The sequence below is a fragment of the Panthera onca genome, chromosome B3 (assembly GCF_046562875.1).
Source record: "Panthera onca isolate mPanOnc1 chromosome B3, mPanOnc1 haplotype 2, whole genome shotgun sequence".
Taxonomy (NCBI): domain Eukaryota; kingdom Metazoa; phylum Chordata; class Mammalia; order Carnivora; family Felidae; genus Panthera; species Panthera onca.
The window spans coordinates 41,277,874-41,298,022 of record NC_138344.1 but is presented as its reverse complement, the minus strand read 5'-3'; the positions used below and the strand labels follow the sequence as shown (position 1 = coordinate 41,298,022).

The 20,149-nt window shown below is 37.1% G+C and overlaps 1 protein-coding gene and 1 long non-coding RNA gene across 7 annotated transcripts in view; one reads left to right on the top strand and one right to left on the bottom strand.

Moving 5' to 3' along the window:
- USP3 (ubiquitin specific peptidase 3) overlaps positions 1-20,149 on the top strand; it is a 106,179-nt gene that overhangs the window by 64,360 nt on the left and 21,670 nt on the right. For 4 of the 6 annotated variants that reach the window (XM_078448718.2, XM_078448717.2, XM_078448720.2 and 1 more), the window contains 4 exons: positions 5,951-6,097; positions 6,770-6,814; positions 9,473-9,579; positions 9,722-9,802. In XM_078448718.2, coding sequence (XP_078304844.1) covers positions 5,951-6,097; positions 6,770-6,814; positions 9,473-9,579; positions 9,722-9,802 — 380 coding nt within the window. The remainder of the gene's footprint in view (positions 1-5,950; positions 6,098-6,769; positions 6,815-9,472; positions 9,580-9,721; positions 9,803-20,149) is intronic. The other 2 variants (XM_078448719.2, XM_060618348.3) reach the window with 1 other exon arrangement.
- The window catches only part of LOC145715559 (uncharacterized), a 43,164-nt gene continuing 34,557 nt past the window's right edge, over positions 11,543-20,149 (bottom strand). The window contains exons 2-3 of the long non-coding RNA XR_014137800.1: positions 18,739-18,866; positions 11,543-13,895 (exon numbers count right to left, since the gene is read on the bottom strand). This is a non-coding gene — a long non-coding RNA (uncharacterized LOC145715559). The remainder of the gene's footprint in view (positions 13,896-18,738; positions 18,867-20,149) is intronic.

The following is a 20,149-nucleotide window of genomic DNA, read 5'->3' as shown; positions in this document are numbered from 1 at the left end:
GTGCCCCTCAGGTCCTTTATTCTTAATCAGTTTAGAAACAGTATGAAACTTGTATTCAATAGAATTGTACTTTTCTTCTAAGTCTGCCCACATCTCTGCCCTTTGTATAAAGTTTCTGTAGCCTGTGAGCATGATTTTATTTTTAGCTGCTTAATTTTGTACATCCTGTTCCCTTACCGATGAAAGGAAAGGACTCTTGGAAAAGGTAACCACGTTTCTGTTTATTTAAGGATGGACGGCACCCTAGATCTGAGAGGGGTGGCCCCATTCCCTAGAGAATAAATTGGATTATTTTCTAAAAAAAAAAAAAAAAATTGAGAAATGGAGTGATTCCTACACATGAACTCTTAGATTTCCTTACTGACTGATGAGAGTAGAATGACTGTGTGTTGTTCGCAGGGCTTTCATTTAGTTCTGCAGTAATTGAGATTGTTCCCCATTGTCTTTTAATCAAAGAATAATTTTCTCTTGGTTAGATCTAGATCTTGAGATTATATCAAGGATAAAGCTTAAGTGTAATGTTACTGTACAACACCCAGGTGTGAGTCAGGGAGGTGTGGGGCTTTCTTCTTAAAGCTGTTACTCCTATTAGGTGTGCAGGGTAAAGTTCCTATAGTGTGCCTATGTAGAAGTGTAGGGAGTCTTGAACTATGTTTTTGTTATATTTATGATCCCCAAATAAATGTTTTAAAAATGTTAGGAAGTGGGGTGCCTGGGTGGCTCAGTCTGTTAAGTGTCTGACTTCGGCTCAGGTCATGATCTCATGGTTCCTGAGTTTGAGCCCTGCATCAGGTTCTCTGCTGTCAGCACAGAGCCTGTTTCAGATCCTCTGTCTCCCTCTTCCCTGCCCCTCCGTCACTTGTGTGTGCTCGCTCAAAAATAAATAATAAAACATTAACAAAAAAATGTTAGGAAGCCCATTTTCCTGATTAAAACCTATGACAGTGTCTCGGGAATTTGATCCCTTGGAATGAAATAAAAACATGCATCTGGAAGTAGGAACAGCTTTCATTCATTAAATAAATGCAGAAAAGAATACACTGTAAATGTAATCAGCACCTTTGGGTATAGAAACCACCTAAGCTATTCTTTCTTTTTCCCTACTCAGACCAAAAGCCAGCAGGTAAACAATTGCCAAAGTTTGACCTTCTCAACATGCGTATCTACTTACCACACTTCTTACTGCTACCTAGTATGTCCTGCTTTTCCTGTCCTTTTCCTTTTCATAAAAGTACCTTTACGTTTATGTTTTTTAAATAGATAAAATACAAATGGCTCCAAATTTCCAAAGATGAAAAAAGGAATATACAATGAAATTTTTTTCTTTTACTGTATTTACCAGCCATTCATTTTGTTTTCTGGAAGCAGTCATAGTTACTAGATTTTTTTGTATCCTTTTGGTGATACTCTGTGTATGTACAAGTGTGGGGTGTGTGTGTATAATTTTTAACAAATGGTAACAAAATTTTTTTCCTACTTTGAAGTGATTCATATTAGTATCAATAACTTTCTTTCTCTGTTCATTTTATGGCCACATAGTGTTCTACTTTATGGTCGTATCATAATTTATATACAGTCCCCTACCAGTGGTTATATAGACCATTTCTTTTGTTGTTGGAGACAGTGCTGCAGTGGATAGTCTCATACGTGTATGTGCAAGGTTCTAAGAGAGCAGTTGCTGGTTCAAGAGACAATTGCTGGGTCAAAAGATACTGGCTTTGGGGTGCTTGGCTGGCTCAGTTGGTAGAGCATGTGACTCTTGATCTGACTCTTGATCTCAGGCTTGTGAGTTTGAGCCCCACATTGGGCATAGAAATTACTTAAAAGAAAGATATTTGCTTTTAATTTTGATAGGCCTTTTTTTTTTTTTTAACTCCTTGCTTTCCTTAACATGATGTTTGTTGTCTCATTGCCTCTGTATCTTTGTTATGTTTGTCCTATGGGATTTGCTTTATGATGCCCAATTTCTTCTTTAAGGTCAAGTTTAATGCTACCTCTCCAGGAGAGCCTCTTGATAATTCAGATCAGGTCCTGGTATTTATTCCCTTGCTTCTTATATCATTTTTTTTGCTGTCTCTGATTTCAGATAAACTTGACTTAATATGTATTGGCCTTGACTTCTCAAAATCGAGTTTTCTGTAGTTTTGTTTTTATCAGTTCTTGTTGTAATTAATGTTTAAAAATGGTGGGTGAATAAAGTACTGAAACATTATTTTTATATTTGCTAGCTAACTTGGCTTTGTAGAGAATATAAAAAATATCTTTGTGGATAACAAATAAGTCTTTGCATGTGAGATCTTAATTTAATGGTAATCTTTCTAGGTATGCTGTTAGCAATTTATAATTAAGTAGTACTATTTCTTCTGAGTAGGAGTTTTGCTTCTGTATGTTTTTGTGTGTTTTGTAAATAAAAACAATCATGTTTGTTATTTTCACTTTTTGGTATTTTTATCTCCGAGAAACTCAGCCATGGTTGATTCCACAAAATGGATAGGAATAGATAATTGTAATTGATTTTGGTATTTCAGATAATTTAGAAAAAATAGTAACAATTATTTTATGAATGTTAAAGTTATTTAAAAAATAAGAACACGACCTAAAATTAGAGTATGTCCTAGGTATTTTAGAAGAAGTTTTCTCTGGAATGATAAAATTTGATTCTGTATAGGCATATTCTGTTCCCTATTGGACTTTGCATTTTATGCATTACGTACTGGTACTGCCAAAACAGAGCATAGTCAGTAATGTACAGGTGTATGTCACGACTGTGTGTGTGTTGGCTTCATACAGGAAGTACTTGCATCTGTTTGTATTCTGTGGTATCTGTTTCATTACTTGGAATGTCTGCTTTTCACACTTAAGCCCAGGTACAAAGTAGCATTTTCTTTTACTATTCTTTATTGGAACACTTCTTTATTTGTACAATGTGAGTAAATATAGCTTGTCTTGGGGCACCTGGATGGCTCAGTCAGTTGAGCTCCTGACTCTTGATTTTGGTCTCAAGGTTCGTGGGTTCGAGCCCCACGTTGGGCTCCATGTTGACAGTGCGTTGCTTGCTTAGGATTCTCTCTCTCTCCCTCTCTCTCTGCCCCTTACTTGCACTCTCTCTCAAAATAAACTTTTAAAAAATTTTTAAAAAACATAGCTTGTCTTATCGTGCCAAAAATTGTTGTGAAGAAACAGTTGCCCCTGTATTCTTATACGTGGTGCTTCAGCAGTGCCCCTCTTTCTCGTCTCCTTCACTCAGAAGGGATGCTTCATGATCTTTTGGGCTTTTTATATTTGCATTGTGGTCGCCAACCATTATTTCTCACAGCATCTTTATGACACAGATTTTCTGTAAGCATTAAGGAGGTAATCTTTATCTAAGGTTACAAACAAATGGAGATAAGGAACAGTATTAAAACTGGAGCCACTGTTTTTTCCCCCTCCGTCTTTACTTTCTTAATTCTGGTCTGTCAGAGAGATACCAGTTGGCTTTTTTTTTTTTTTTAATGTTTATTTATTTTTGAGAGAGAGAGAGACAGAGAATGAGCCGGGGAGGGGCACAGAGAGAGGGAGACACAGAATCTGAAGCAGGCTCCAGGCTCTGAGCTGTCAGCACAGTTGACAGCGGGGCTCGAACTCATGAACTGTGGGATCCTGACCTGAGCTGAAGTCAGACACTTAACTGACTGAGCCACCCAGTTTTTTTATAAATCTATTTCCTCACTAATTCACAAGTACTTGCTCGGGTGACGTCACTGAAATGATTTGTATCCAAAACAAACATTGCATCCAATGTGAGGAGTGTTTCCTTTAAACATGATTACCAACCAAGAGAGACCTAAGTTGAATGCAAAGGAAATTTTGAAGCTCCAGATTGTATAATTGGGAAATAATTGAAAAGCTAACTGAAGTTTGTTGGTTGTAACTTACTAAATAGTATTTTTTAAGACTTTCAGATAAGTCAGTGAAAGTGTTTAAAAATGGAGTTGTAAATGTCTGTTTAGTCAATCAGAAAAATTTCCTAGTCTTAATTTTTTTTTTAATGTTTATTTTTGAGAGAGGGAGAGAGAGACATGGTGTGAGCCAGGGAGGGGCAGAGAGAGAGGGACACAGAATCCGAAGCAGGCTCCAGGCTCCAAGCTTCCAGCGCAGAGCCCGATGCGGGGCTCGAACTCACAAACTGCGAGATCATGACCTGAGCCAAAGTCGGACACTCAACCGACTGAGCCACCCAGGGGCCCCAAAATTTCCTAGTCTTAGAAGAAAAGAAGCAGAGCCAGTGGTTTTTTTTTTTTTTTTTTTTTTTTGGTAAAGATCACAAATTGGAACAAAAATATAAGTTATACCTTTATAGAACAGCTGAGTGTTCCATGATCACATGAAGGTTAAAAAAAATGTTCCTGACGGTAAGGGAAGTGTTCGAAAATAATGTGCTTTTATATAAGAAAAGAGAATCGTGGTGTGTTGGGAAGCATTCATGAATGTACATTAGGAAGATTGTTTTTTAAAAAGGAATGGATATGTGTTTGATGAAAGTACAAATCAACATAACTACAAAGTACTGGTTTTCATGACCCATTTGAGAAAAATGATTAGAGATTAGTTTATTTCGGTGAGAGAATAAAACTGTTTTATATGTGATAGAATTTCACATATGATCTGAGATACTAATCTTAACTTTGAGTCATAAAAAAATTGAATGTTATGATGAAAAAGTTTAAAGCACCTCCATAGATATGTAAAAGAACTACCAACTTGGAATACTTTTGACTGAATTTTAACATTTTTGTTTATAGAAGTCTTAGAAGAAATCCTTGAACATATATTGATACTTAGTTGCTAAAGAGATCAGTTAAAGCTATAGTGGTCAAGTGACTTCTGACTTCCGTTGCATTGGTTGGGTAGATGTTTTCAATAATTTATGATTTCCAGGAGAAATTTTAGGGAAAGGAGGAAAATATATATTGAGGGAAACTCTGCTTGAAAGAAATTTGTTTGTGGAACCACTGCCTAGAAGAGTGGTGGAAGTTTTGACTCAAGACCAAGCCAGAAAAACTTGTGATTTAAAAGATAAAAAGAACCTCCATGCTAGCAAACTGTAGTCAGAAATGTTTTCTACCCATAGTGTTTTAAAGTACTTTATACGTGTATCATTGCTTGATTATTTTATGTACGTTAACCTCTATAATCTTCAACTGTACCAGCTTCATTTTCTGTCTGCCTTCATTACTGTTCACTTGTCATGGTCTATATTAGTATCAGAATTCCATACAATTTCCTGTCTGAATATAGTACAAGAAGTAAGTTAAGAATATGTTGCTGCTTATATTCAAGTTTTAGGCTAGAGCATAATTGTATATGAGTCAATGCATTTTTTAAAGTATTTATTTAAAAAATGTCTTTTGAATCAGAGATTAGGAACCAAGTATAGACTCTTTAGAAAGTTAAAAAACTAGTATCTTTCAATCTAAAAAAATAGTTTTAAATTCCTTATCTCTTATAACAGTAGTTTAGACCTAGTTTTCTGGTGAGGGCAACATGTGACACTTTTAACATTTGAGCATCTTCTAGAGAGGCCATGTGTGATAGTGGGAAAGCTCGGAGTCCATCTAGGAGAAATGGGTTAGAGTTTGTCCCATCTCTGTAAGTCCTTTGTTATAGAACTTAGGCACGTCATACACCCCTTTTCTTGCCCCCTCAGTTTTTATCTCTAAAGTGAGTTCAGTTGAGATCACTGCAAGCCCAGTTAGCTCTAATGTTCTGTGTTTTCACACTTGTTTTAGGAGAATTGTTCCTCATGGAGAAATTTTAGAAATTCTCCCTGAAGAGAAGTAAAACCTGGGGCAAGCGGGGGGACTGTGCTCTGAGGTGGGACTGCAGCCCTTCGCAATGCTTTGCCTTCCTGAATGTTTGGCTGGACAGGTGGAGCCTCCCCAGTGACGGTTGTTTCTTTTTGCTTTAGGGGCTATCAGCAACAGGATGCCCATGAATTCATGCGATACCTTTTGGACCACCTGCACCTGGAACTCCAGGGCGGTTTCAATGGCGTTTCCCGCTCAGCAATTCTGCAGGAGAATTCTGCTCTGTCTGGAAGTAACAAATGTTGCATGTAAGATGTAGTTTTCTTCTTTTGTTTTTAGGAGGAGCGCAGACATTTCTGTTGGTGTTACTATTTATTAGCTTTGTAATGGAAGGTGGAGAGTTTTCCTGGATCTTTGGTGAAATTTTTGTACACTTGAATTTAGTAACAAGTGGGTGAGCATGTGCCCCCTGCTTCCATACCAGAGGCATCCTGTACTTGCTTCTTGGTGTAGTACCGATTGTTTTTGGTATATTTTAAAATATGAAAAAGAACAGAAAATATTTTGTACAATTTAGCATTTAAAAATTCCTTGCCAAATGTATTGAATAATGTTTGGGAGACTTAATTTTCTTTACTAAAATAATTATATTTATTCAGTAGAAACAAAGGCTTAAAATATTTTGAATGTAAATTTTCCTTACATTTGTTCTTGAATGAAATTGAGGCCTTTGTAAGTTCTCAGAATTTTTCTTGCCTCTCAGTAGGAATAAAACAAACCTTTTAGATTGTTCTCCCGGGTACTAAAACCCCAAAATATACATTGAGATTAGAAAGTTTATTTTGCTTGAGGTTGGGATGATTTGCTGTTATTTCAGGTTGATTTTGTTTAAGTGTAGTCTCCTTTTGTTCAAATTTTTTTGAATTGACCTGTGTCAGAAAGGGATTTACAAGACAAATTTTTTGTATTGACCTGTGCAGGAAAGGGATTTACAAGACAAACTCCCTAGAGACAGAAGGAAAAGAGTAAGTAATATATGGGGGTCACTATAGTATTGCCTTGCAGTTCACAAATCTGATTTAATTTGGAGTTAGGGTCCTTATAATGACAGAGCAGCCTCATAGCTAATCTGGCTGTATCAGAGAAGGGCAACCATTTGAATTGCCATGCTTTTCAAAATGTTTGGCTCTCTGGGTCCTACTGGCTATGATTCCAGTTAGAATCCAGTACAGAAAGGGAGGGATCTGTGACCTGGTAGAACTCTTCTTGATGCTAGCACCAAGTTGACAGTAGTATTAAGTGAAAACTTCTGCTTTGTATTTTATGATGGAATTTCATACACTAAGAATATTGAACTGGGCCTTTATCAAGGATAGTCTGTGTGAGGTGAGAGGGTATATGTTTTTATTTTATTTGATGCCCAAGGCACCCTCATGGGAGTCACAATGTGTAATAGTCCTAGGATGATCTTCTAGTAACTGATGAGTTTTCAACATTAGCTCAATCTTTTCTTGATATTTTAAAGAGTAGTAATTGTAAGTTCCATTAGTGAGTTAGGAACAAAAAGAAGAAAATTATCATTTCAGGATCTAAGCATCCTATTTGCTAAAACTGCAAAAAAGGTCTCCTCTGCACTGTTTACTTGTGTAAACACATCCAGCCCTGCTGAAGGTGGGGATGGTAGAAATAAATTACAGACGTGTTCTTTTTAGTACACAGAAAATCATTACTGCCAATATAAAAGACCCTAGCGGCGTGAGGCTGTCCAAGGAACTAATATTTCAACACTCTTATAACACAGTTATAATAAATGGGAAAGCAGTGTTGAAATTATTTATGAATCTCGTTTTAAATCATTTAATGCCATACACATCACATAGTCAAGACTTGATTAGTATCCTTTTCTCAGTGGAAGAAATAAAGCAGTTTCCATTTTAACTAAGGGTGTCATTGTATGAGAACATCAGTATGAAAAGATCATAGTCCCTTTATTTCAGTAGTTTTTTTGGTGTGTCCTTTATTTATGACATAGATATTCCACCTGAAACCTGAAGTGGCTTTATGTCACATAGTTCCAATGTATCTTCCCTTTTTTAATTTACTAAATCTAGATATCTTATGAAAAACTTAAAAAAAGATGAAGCAACAGTGTATTTCTTTGCCAGTAAGGAACAGAAGCCTTTCTGTGGAAAAGGAAGCAAACGTTTAAAATAATATAATTGCTCAAGTAGGTTTTGTCTGTCTCATCATTGCAGTGGGTTTAATTTTGGAGCAAATCAGAAAGTATGGTTACGTATGTTAGAAGTATTACTGCTTGCAAGTGACAGAAACCACCTAAAATTGCTATAAGCAGAAAAGGAGCATTTACTGACTTAACTGCATACGCAAGTGCACAAAGGTTAATAATACACAAGTGTTTGTGGTAGGTACTATCAATGATAGCAAATAGTTGAAACCACCTGAAAAGCCATTACATTATATTGGTTAAATTAAGAAAAGGAGCATAGTGTTAAGAGCATCTGCTCACACCAGATCAGCTGTGTGACCCTGGGCCAAGTTGGACCTCAGCTTCCTGGTCTCTGAAGTGGGAATAATTGTATCTACTTTATAGAGTTGTTTTGCAGATGAATTGATTTAATACATGGAAAGTACTTTGAATGTAGTTCAGCATCGATTCAGTGCTCTCTAAGTGTTTGCTAATCCTGCTTTCATGGTGTACTTTCTTGGTGGTTCTTGAGTCTATTACGTGTTCGTACTGTGGCATGCCATACTGCTGTCAAAGAGAGTGAGGTACGTGTTCAAGACATATATTTTGAAAAAAAAAAAAAAAAAGCAAAATGCAGGTATGAGCCTAATTATTATGCTAGTAGAAAAGCCTTGAAATAATTTGAAGGCTTTCTTTTTGGTAAGCACTTGTCTGAAAGCACTGAATGTGTAGACTCCATTTCATCTTCACACCAGGCCTCTGAGGTAGGTAGATGTTATTCCTGTGGGACATGTGATGAAGCTGAAGCACAAAAAGTTAAGTACTTTAGGGCTATTGGTTTTGGTTTTTTGTTTAATCATTCTCAACGTATACTCTTGATCTCAGCAAGGAAATTACAGTATTATTTTATAAGTGAGCTTTTTAAAAGACTTGTTGACGGTAACATCTAGCCTTCAACTGTGAAGTCATACCTCCATCAGTAATTAGTATGTATTACATTTCTTTACCTGTTTTTCCTCAGCCTGACAGTTGACCATGTAAAAAATCTAAAACTATCCCTGAGTGAAGTTATTCAAAGTAATTGAGAGAGCTCCATATGAGAGACTTTGCAGAAATTTGAATATAAGGTTGTTTCCCTTTTTTCTGAGGGATATATTTGTGGGTAAAGGGGTCCTTTTGTCCTGAGTATAGGCATGTGCGTGATCTGTTAGTAATGACAAATGTCCAGGGTTAGTGGCTTTTGGAGAAATCAGTGGAATTGGAAGTGGTAGTGGGGGGGGGGGGGGGGGGCAGTGGCTTAAACCTTTTATTTGGTAGATATCTCTATAGCGTTAAAGTTTTTGTATTTCATAATTTAAATAAAATATTTAATAAGATACCTGTTAAATAAATGACATACATATTTCCCCAAAGGGGAGCTTTGTACATATTTTCCACTTTTTACTGAGGTATTTTCCTCTGTGGTGATTTTCTTTAGAAATGGAGCATCTACGGTTGTCACAGCTATATTCGGAGGTATTCTCCAGAATGAAGTTAACTGCCTCATATGTGGGACAGAATCTAGAAAGTTTGATCCATTCCTAGGTAAGACATACTTGGCATGTGGAGATAAAATAATATATTAAAATGACCGTAAAGAGATAAATGTACAAATATGCCAGTTTTTGAAATTCTTTTTTGAGTGTGGTATATGCCTTTAACAGCTGTTTTCCTATTTCCTTTTAAGACCTTTCATTAGATATTCCAAGTCAGTTCAGAAATAAGCGCTCTAAGAATCAAGAAAATGGACCAGTTTGTTCATTACGAGGTAAAGATACTTTAATGTTGTAGTTTCCACCTGAATAGACTCATAAACTCCATCTACATGTGCTATGATGTTAATTGCTTTAATGAACTTGTGTTATAACAAAAGTCAAACCTGAATGTCTTTTTCTATCAAACAAAAGAATGTGTGCCAGAGATACTAAATCAGACATAAGGTATTTCTCACCTTTTTCTTTAATACTGATTTAAAATTGAGAGTCTGTGACAGTTTCTGACCTAATGAAATAGAATTCATTTTGTGGATATACCACTAGTATCCATAGAAGGAAAGAACACTCAGCTAAATTTTTTTAAGTTAGGGTGTTATTCTTTTCTGTGACTAAGTTTTAGAAATCTATTGATGCTACATCTGTTGGTTAAGCCTGAGGCCTTGATTTTAAAAGCAGGACTATGAGATTTGGAACAGATTTTTTCTTTGATGAGTGTTAACTACTTCAGTCAAGGCGAAAGACTGATTTCTGACCAGTTACTAAAGTGACTGGTTGTTCTCACTGATCATAAAAAGAAACTAAGATAGGAGAAAGAGGGCCTAGTGTGTGTTCTTTGATTAAGTAACTCTACACTGAAGGCAAATAAGAATTTATACCCTGAATTGTCTGTTCACTGAAAGTAATTCTTTTTTCTTTCAGCTGTTCTAGGGAGCGTTGTCATAAGGATTTTTATATATTTTATATGTTTAGTATTTTATATATTATATATATCCATTTATATATATATATACACATACATACACACACACACAAAGTCTTTTCCTACAGAAAATTCTAATTGGTCTATAACTACAGTGTCCACTGTGGTGAAGTCATACCACATAGGTGGTTGGTAAAATTAAAAATTCATTTGCTTAGCTGATCAATAACCACATGTGACTAGTGGCTACTGTATTCGCACAGATGGAGAACATTTCCATTATTGCGGGAAGTTCTGGGCAGTACTGCTCTAGAATCAAATTATCCAAGTAGAAAAGAGTAAAACCACCACCACCATCACCTAGTAAAAATAACTGTTGGGGGAGGGGCAGGCTTGTCTGTGTCAGGTACATTGGGCAGCATCTAGTTTTGTTAAAAAAGGAGCAGCATAGGTGCTTGTAGCGCTGTTCTTCAGGTAGTATGTTGAAATCTCTCGGGGTGGCTGTCCAAGACACTGGACTCCTGTAAGACAGGAAAGAAACTGGGTATGAAAACATTTTCTAGATGCTTTCAGTGCCTCACCTTTGCAACAGTATTGATGGTCTCTTTTGAACAGAAGAAATTTAAGCAAATCCTATCTGCTCCTCTTCCCTCTAAAATATATGGTTACAGGTTTCAAAAATACCACAGTGTACTTGGTATCAAATGTCAGATTATTTTCTCTTTATGTTGATGGCATGTGAGCACAAGCTAACTTAATCATAAGACAAACATTTGATCATTTAGCGAAGAAAGCAGTGAGAAATTATTAGTTATTGTCGAAGTCTGGTTATCTAAACTGGACATGGCTTCATTTTGTAACTCCTTCAATGAGAACAGTAATAATGCTGACATTAGTTAAGAAAAACCCACAAATGTTCTTTAAGTACAAATATGTGAATATATATTTGAACAGTATTTCCTAATGTTTAACAAAACCCAGTAAGTCCAGATGATCTTGGAAGACCCAGAGACCCTGGTTTGTTCAGGCTTCTTACCTTCCTTCTGCACTGTGTGCCCCTATCCTGAATTGGTTGTATACATGGTTAATCCTGAATTGGTTGTATACATGGTTATTATAGTCCCCTCTGGCATTTCACTTACTACCTATTCCACAATGCTGTAATACTCAAAGACCTTATTCTCTGGAGACTGTCCAGCAGGGGAGAGTGTATGACATAGCTTAAGTGGTTGATTGGTACTATAAACAAGTGGCAAATGGCATCTGCCTTGCTTCCCAAGTGGTATTTTTCTTGGCATAGACTCCCTGAAATCTGATTTGATTGGGATTTAGCTTCAGGGGGCCCAGACCATCCTGAGGGGTTTAGGGTTTGGCTGGAAACAGGTTTCCTGTATTCTCAGCTGGTTTTCCTTTGAATTTTCAGACTTGATTTTTATTTTATTAAAGAGCTTACTGTTGGCTTAAAAAACTAGACGGTAGAGTTGGGTATCTCCTCATTCTTTCTGTGTTACCACTGTTATCAATTAAAGGTACTACTTTTCTTGGGACATCCAGAATGTGATGAATTTTAGTCGATATGCATTTCTTTATTAAACAGATGGAGATGTGATTACCTTTCACACGCTTTTACATGCTTTATGCAAGGATTCCTTGTGTGGTTTCTGGAATGTTAATTGATAAGATTAGTTTTCATAGAAAGGAAAAATATGGTGAGAAAGATCCCTGGAATTTGAAATTATGTAACTGAAAGCATGCATATCATGAGAAGCTAAAATAACCCCAGTTCTAAAATCTCACAAAGATGGCATCAAAAAGGAAGATGATATTATAGACCAAAGAATCCTACATAAAATATTAGCTAATAGAATTTAGTACTGTAGTACAATAACATAAAGAGATCAAGTAGGATTTTTTCCAGCAGTGCAGGACTGATATATTGGGAAGGAAGCATTTCTTCTGGCCATCAAAGTCCTAGGTGGACTAAAAACCAAGTTGACATGAGACACATTAGCAGGAGAAAACCAAATTTAATATCTTATGTATGGGGAATGCACACAGCCATGAAATTCTGAAGACAAGCAACATGAGGTAAGGAGAGGGGTAGGAGGGCAAGGAGTATTAGCAGGAAGGTGAGAGGAAATGTTTGGAAAATAAAGGTGGTCCTGTTACATAGGGAAGTTTCTTCAGTAAAGATGTATCTCTTGTTCATGGTACAGGCTCGCCTTTCCAATGTAAATTTAGGCAGTTGAGGGAAAGGGTAAGAGCTTTTCCTGAATTTTAACTTAACAGAATGTTCATGCCAAAGTGGCCTGTCTTTGGGGCTGCCTGCCCTGGGCCCCTGCAGTTTCCTCCTCTGAAACTTCCCTCAAGTTTCACACATTAAAATTAAGCCGGTTGATTGTTCTGTCTGGTTGAACCAGTCCTGGTCAGTAGATCAGTTCAGTTAAACTCATTTTGGGGGGCATGATGCAAGTGTGTTCTCAGAGTTAGGCCGTGAACCATAGTTCAAGCAATCAGGTATTAAATAAGAGGCATTTCTGTGGAAACACAAAGAGCAGTTAGTGATTAGATCAAATTTTAAGCTGGTGTCTGAGTTTTGAGGGTAGCCAGTTGAGAAGATTTCTAGATGTCAAGCTTAAAGTGTCTTCAGTGCAGTGGCAGTCTGACAGATTTTCTCTGGTTTGTAGTTTGAATGTCTCTGGTGATCTTTTTGAATGGCCCACAGAGCAAAAGGCATGAAGAGTGCCTGTATATGCTGATGTGTTTATTTCTCTGAGGTTTACATAAATTTATTCATATTTAATTTGGAGAGCTTCAGGGGAAAGGGCAGTTTTAGTTCTCAGATGAACTCAATGTAGAAGGTTGGGACAAAAATAAAAAATGTGGAGAGTTATAGCTAGGCATCGTAGGAAACTAGAAGAAATCAGCATCTAGTCTGGATTATAATGAACAGTATTAGAATCTAATAGGTATGTTACTGAAACCTGTTTAATCACCTTTCGTAGAGAGCCAAATTAATAACTCATTTGTTTGTAAAATCTAGTTTCAAAAAAACGTGGCCTGATCATTTATATAAGTGCAGCAGGAATAGCAATAAAACCTGCTTTGCCTGGAGCTTTTTCTAGGTTGAAGCTTTAACAGCCTCTTGAGACCAGATCCCCAACGAAACATCATCACAACTTCCGCAATACCTATAGATTTGGGTGAATTCCTCTCTTCCCGAGGTCCCCAAAATATCCTGAGGTTCCTGTACTTGTCAGGAATTAACAACATTTACTCACCTGGTAAGGCTGCTGAGAACTCTGTAAGCAAGGTACTAAATTGATATCTCTGAGGGGCTTTATTGGCTTCTTAAAGCTGTCTGGTCATATCTGAATTTATGCATGTATTAAATGTGACATTCCAGTCAAAGCCTTGGTTATATAACCAGTGTTTCCAATTGTGTCCTGTTACAAGGAGAACAAAATTGAACTTGTGCAAATAGTTATAAGAATACTTACTGAGAGTTTCTGAATTCTGGAGGGTTCAGGTAGAGAAAAAGATGCAAGTTTCAATTTGTTCCAGTGGTAGTATTCTATCAAATTGCTCTAAGTCATTTAGCTTAAGAGAAAAAAATTTTTTTTTTTAATCTAGAAAAACAAAGCATTTTAGAAAGTCAGCAATGTGGTAAATAAAAAGTCATAAAATTTCAAATTACCCTTTTCAGTTCTTTCATTTCCATGTCATTAATTCTTGTTTTGGGTTGAATCCAGTTTTTCTCCTAGTTCAGAAATTCTTACCAGTTTCATGGTAAGAATTCAGTTTTATGATCTTAAGCTTATCAGAAACCTGTACTTAGAGTTCTTTATGTGAGTCTCACTGAAGATAAGGCACATCTGCAGTACCATCAGAGTAAAACAGTGACTGTATCAGAGTTCATTACACTGTAGAGGACAAGGAAATTTGGTTATTTCTGTGACACACAACACATAATAACATACTAGGACATCAGAGTGCTAGGGGTTTTATGTAAGATATTTGACAACATTTCCCACATAATTTAACATACCTAATTAGTTTAATTTCTCACAAAAACTTTGAAATATTCTAGGACCACTCTCGAACACCTTACATTGTGGTCAAAAGACTTCATATTAGAATCACAGATCATTATGAAACAATAATTATCTATTTAACCAAAGTGACAGTAAAAGATTTCAAAGGCAAATATAGAACCTTACATAGTTGTGAGCAAAATTTAGCTTTTTTAACACTGATTATTTAAGAAAACTGGAGTCTAGTTAAAGACTTGATAAATAAGCATTCAGTGATCATTTCCTCATTTCTAGGCAGATTACCTTTAAAGATTAAAAACAACAACATTTGTTTATAGTTTATGTTTAAGAAAACCTTGGTCTTTTAGCAAAGAGAAAAACTTAAACTTAAGTTTATCCTAATCTTAGCCAGTACCGATCATATATAAAATTCCTTTCCCATAAACCTTCTGAAACCTCTTTTTTTTTAAATTTTTTTTTTTTCAACGTTTTTTATTTATTTTTGGGAGAGAGAGAGAGACAGAGCATGAACGGGGGAGGGGCAGAGAGAGAGGGAGACACAGAATCGGAAACAGGCTCCAGGCTCCGAGCCATCAGCCCAGAGCCCGACGCGGGGCTCGAACTCACAGACCGCGAGATCGTGACCTGGCTGAAGTCGGACGCTTAACCGACTGCGCCACCCAGGCGCCCCCTGAAACCTCTTTTATATTCATTTCTTGTTTTAAGTTTTCCCCTCTTTAAAAAACCAGTCTCCCTTCACGACAAAATTCTTTTCCCTAAACAAAAAAATGTATTCCTATCCCTCATACTTTTTTCTACCAAAACCACATATCTTTCTTTCCTTCCATATGGAATTGTTTCTCATTGTTTCTAGTAGTCTTAATTACATTTATTAGTTTCTAGTGAAAACTAAGTGGTAAGCAACTATGAAGTTATACAGTATTCTTTAGAATGGCGAATTTGTGAATACATTTCATAATTTCTGAAAACACAGTTTTTCAGTAAAAAACTAGGTTTACTAACAGACTTCTGTTTTAGTTTCTCTATAAGAAGACAAAAATAAATTAACCTATGTTCAGTACTTACGGTTTTATTTTACTTTATTTGGAAATGACCTAGATATTCAATAAATTTCACTTAACCAATCATTTAACTTAGTTTCAGGGATTTGGGAAACTAAAAGTTTACCTACGAATCTTTTTATCTTATTTACATCTGTTTGCTTATTCTTAACAATTCCCAGAAAACTTCATGAAGGGTTAGACAAAAATCAATATTTTTTTTTTCCTGATAAATTTTCAGAGGTGAACTTACTTGACTTTCAGTAAACACAGGTAGGATGACAGTCTTAACATTTCATGCTAACTCTAAAGACATGTTTTTTAGTTAAACCAACTTTAAATTAGCTTTTGTACTGAAAATTTCCCAGATCATGCAAATTTGGAAAACATTTGGGTTAGTTTCTGTCTTTCTGAGTTTTGGAATTCCCAGTACTTACAAGTGCTTGGCTTCAAACCAACTAAAAAGAACTCTTTTACAAATTAATTTTGGTGATACCTTCTGGAGATAGAGAAAATATCTTACATTTATAACATATACGAACATACACAGTCAAGAGACAAAATATTATAGCTTTTGTTTTTACTAATAATTTGTGGAGAGGACATTTAAGGCCCAGTTGCCCTTTATTTACAAACTTCCCTAAAGTTTGTATTTCAAAGGAATGGCTTTTAGGTCCTAGAGAAGATGCGGACAGAAAACTTAGATCACAAAGAATCCCAAGTTTTCTCCAAAATGGAAATCTGGAGCATATCTGCCTATTACCAGAGGTGCTGGAATCTGGGCACAAGACATTTTAGCAGTATGCATTTTAAAAAGGTCTTTTATTTTTTCTTCAGTCTCAGGTGACTGTGAACTGTGTTTAAAGACATGATGAAATTTATAATTTTAGGGGTGCCTGGGTAGTTGGCTAAGTGTCCAACTCTTGATTTTGGCTCAGGTCATGATATCACAGTTTGTGAGATAGAGCCCCGCAGTGGGCTCTGTGCTGACAGCGAGGAGCCTGCTTGGGTTTCTCTCTCCCCCTCTCCTGCTCACGTTCTCTCAAAGTAAATAAATAAACATTAAAAAAAATAATATAAAGAAAAAAATTTGGTTAGAGTTTCAGGGCAATTGAGATTTAAAACTTACTATTATTTTTTTTTAAGTATAGGACAATTTTGTTCCAATATCCTGATCTTTTATCGTAAATAGCTACTAACATTTTGAGGGGAATAGGCGAGCTTTAGGGATTGGTAAAAATAGCTGGGATTTGACTTGATACTAGAGTTGCATTTCTGGTTTTGGAGAGGTTTGTAAGCCAACTGTTTCTAATTCCCAAAGGACTGGATTACAGTCAGAATATCAAGGGATTGGCTTGCCTTTTTAAATTAACCCCCCTCTCTCCCTTTTTTTTTTATTTTTTTTTAACTAAAATGGGAATCAACAGATGTAGTAAAGTCCATATCAAGCAATTTAACAAAAGCCTTCTTGCAGCATACATAATTCAGTCTTGGCTTCTGTTAGCCCCTGAATGCTGGTCTTGCGCAGATCATTTGTGTGAGGGTCTGGGAGAAAGTTTGGTCTTCTTTTCTTTGTGAAAGGGGGTCTAGGTTACATCTGCAAAGTATATTGCAAAGGAATGTCTCAAGCTAGCAGAGGGTGCTTACAGAGCCCTGGAAGGTAGGAGCAAAGCAAGCCTTATTGCCAGTCTCAAGTGCTTTTGTCAAATTTATTACCTGGCTTTCAGCCTCTACATTAGCAACATGTATTCTTTGAACCCAGAGATTTAGCTGCCTGTAATTCTTGGTAGGAAAAGGGAGGTTAAAACAAGTAGATGAGGCCAGATTTTAAGGGGATTTTACATTGGATGTAGACATTTATTTTTAAGTCTTAGGCCTGATTTCTGTTCAGCTTGTCAAGGGAGTCCCTAAGCCTCGCTGTTCTCTAATAAGACCATTGAGATCTCTCTATACAGAGTGTCTTTCCTTTAAATATAACCAATTTAAAGACCATCTATGAGTAGGATCTATTAACAGTGACTCCAATTAACCTTTTAATGGCTGAACCAAAGAAGCAAGAAGCATCCAAAAAGGGCATAGATGATACACCCCCCATGATCTAAAAATCTGCTCCCAAAATTAGTCTAAGAAAGCAAAGACATTCATTTCACAGTGTGGTAAGGATGGTAAAAACAGGTTCTCTGGTCTCCCAGGAAAACACAAGATTCCTCCAGTCACAGCCTGCTAATCTGTGACACTGGGCAGGTGCTGATGGACTGGGACTTGCCAGCATGAACAGGCAATGGTGACTGAGATGACAATCACTTTTTTTTTTTTTTTTTGAGAGAGAGAGAGAATCCCAGGAGGGGCAGAGAGAGAGAAGTGTGGCTCACCCAAAGCAGAGCAGGAGCTTACCCGAAGCACGACTCAAAGTCATGAACTGTGAGATCATAACCTGAGCCAAAGTCAGATGCTTAACGACTGAGCCACCCAGGTGCCCAAGATGACAAAGATTATAAGGGTGTGGGACCTCCCATGACAAACACCCCTGAGAGCTGCCTTGGCCAGAGGGAGAGTCCAAGCCCAGTCTATTCCACTGGCCATGAGGCTACCCTTTTAGGATATAGAATGAGATGAAAGAAAAAATATCTTCTATACATGTTAACAGCTTTGGCTAAACCTTGGGTTTCTTGGAGCCACATGAATACCTAGAAGGGATGTGCTGTAGGTTTGGGGACTGTGTGTTGTATTGCAATGTACCTTGTTGCAAGGAAGTTTGTTTGAGGCTAGTGGGTAAACCTAGTGTCAATCTAATCTGTTCTGTGATCAACTTACCTATCACAAGAGTCTTCTTGAGACAGCACTCTAATAGCTTTTAAGTGCTTGATCTGTGCCCACCAGTTTTGGGGCTTTAGCTTCCAAGATGTCCCTTAGCAACAGTCTTTACCTTATGTGCATATTCAAAGTTCATATGACAAATGACTTAAAACACAAACAGAAAATCCCAACAACTTTTTTTTGGAGGAAATGGATCAGTAACCAAAAGAGGACTCTACCAAATTCAACCAGAGTTGCTTAGCCTAAGGAACTAGGTTCCACCAATATTTTCTACTGCTAATTTAACTTAGCAAGAGAAAGGAGGGCTCTCACCACTCTTGGTGTACTGGACTCTGCAGATAGAGATTTTGGGAGGTTGACAGGGTAAGAAATCTTACCTTCTGCCGGGTGTATGTCAGATGTCCCAAGGATCTCCATTGCAGTGGTGTCTGGTGAGTTAAAAGTATCCTACTGACTATGTCAGCTGTTGAAGAAGAGTTTCCTCTGCCCTTCAAGGTCCTTCTCTCTGGGCAAAGAACCAAAGTGACTCAAGATAGATTAACTGGGTAAAATCAAATTTAGGTATGTACAGGGAATCCACACAGACTTGAAATCCTGAGGACCAACATGAGGCTTTCACAAGCTAAGGAGAGGGGTGGGGGTCTGAGGATCAAAGGGGAGAAGAGATGTTAGTAAAACAAAGATTGTCCTGTTATGTAGGCACCTAAGTTTCTTAAAGAGGAATCTCTTCCTGGTGAGCTGGCAGTTGAGGGGGAGGTAAAGAGCTTTTCCCGAGCCTGCTGAACCTGCTGGGTTTTGTTTGCTTTAACTCAAAATAATGTTCATGTTAAAGCGGCCCATCTTAAAAATAAAAAAAAAAAAAAATTGGGGCACCTGGGTGGCTCAGTCGGTTGTGTCAGACTCTTGATTTTGGCTCAGGTCATGATCCCAGGGTCATGGGATCAAGCCCCATGTTGGACTCTGCACTGAGTGTGGAGCCTGCTTAAGATTCTCTCCCTCCCTCTCTGCCCTTCCCCTCCACTTGTGCTCTCAAAAAAAAAAAAAAAATTCAAAGTGGCCTATCTTGGGGCAGCCTGCTCTGGCCAGCTGCCTTACGCCCCTGCAGATGAAATATTGGAAAATATAATTTAATGGGGGAAGATAAAAACGCCCAAATAGGTTTTGATACAATTCCAAATACATCGCTGATTAAAGAAGGAAAAAAACCTTTTACTGACTCTTAGTAAGCTAGGAATAAAAATGTTAATTTGATGGAGATTATCAAAAGCTGTCAGTGATCTTCATAGTTAACAGTGAAGCAATAAGGATTTTCCATTACAGTGTGGAAGCAGCCAGGAGTCCTGCCACTGAGGTACAAGGCATTAGACAAGGAAAATAAAAATAAGGATGAAGAAAGACCAAATTGTCAACATTTGCAGATGAACTGGTTAGACGCTGCGAACATTTCAAGAAAATTAGTTGGAAATTATGAGAGAATGTTTAATAGCTATCCCTGAAGAGCAGTCCTGGGTAGGAGACTTGTTTTTCTAAAACTGTCAATTTTTTAAAAAACAGGTATTATTTTGATAAGTTCTAAGCATGGAGCTAAAAAGTTTAATAAGGCAGCCAAATAATAAATAGGCAAGGGGTCCCTGGGTATTTCAGTTGGATTTCGGCTCAAATCATGTTCTCACGATTCAGATAATGGAGATTGAGCTCCGCCCATGTCAGGCACAGAGACTATTTGGGATTCTCTCTCTCCCATTCCCCCACTCAAGAATGAGTTTGTGCTCTCTCAAAATAAATATT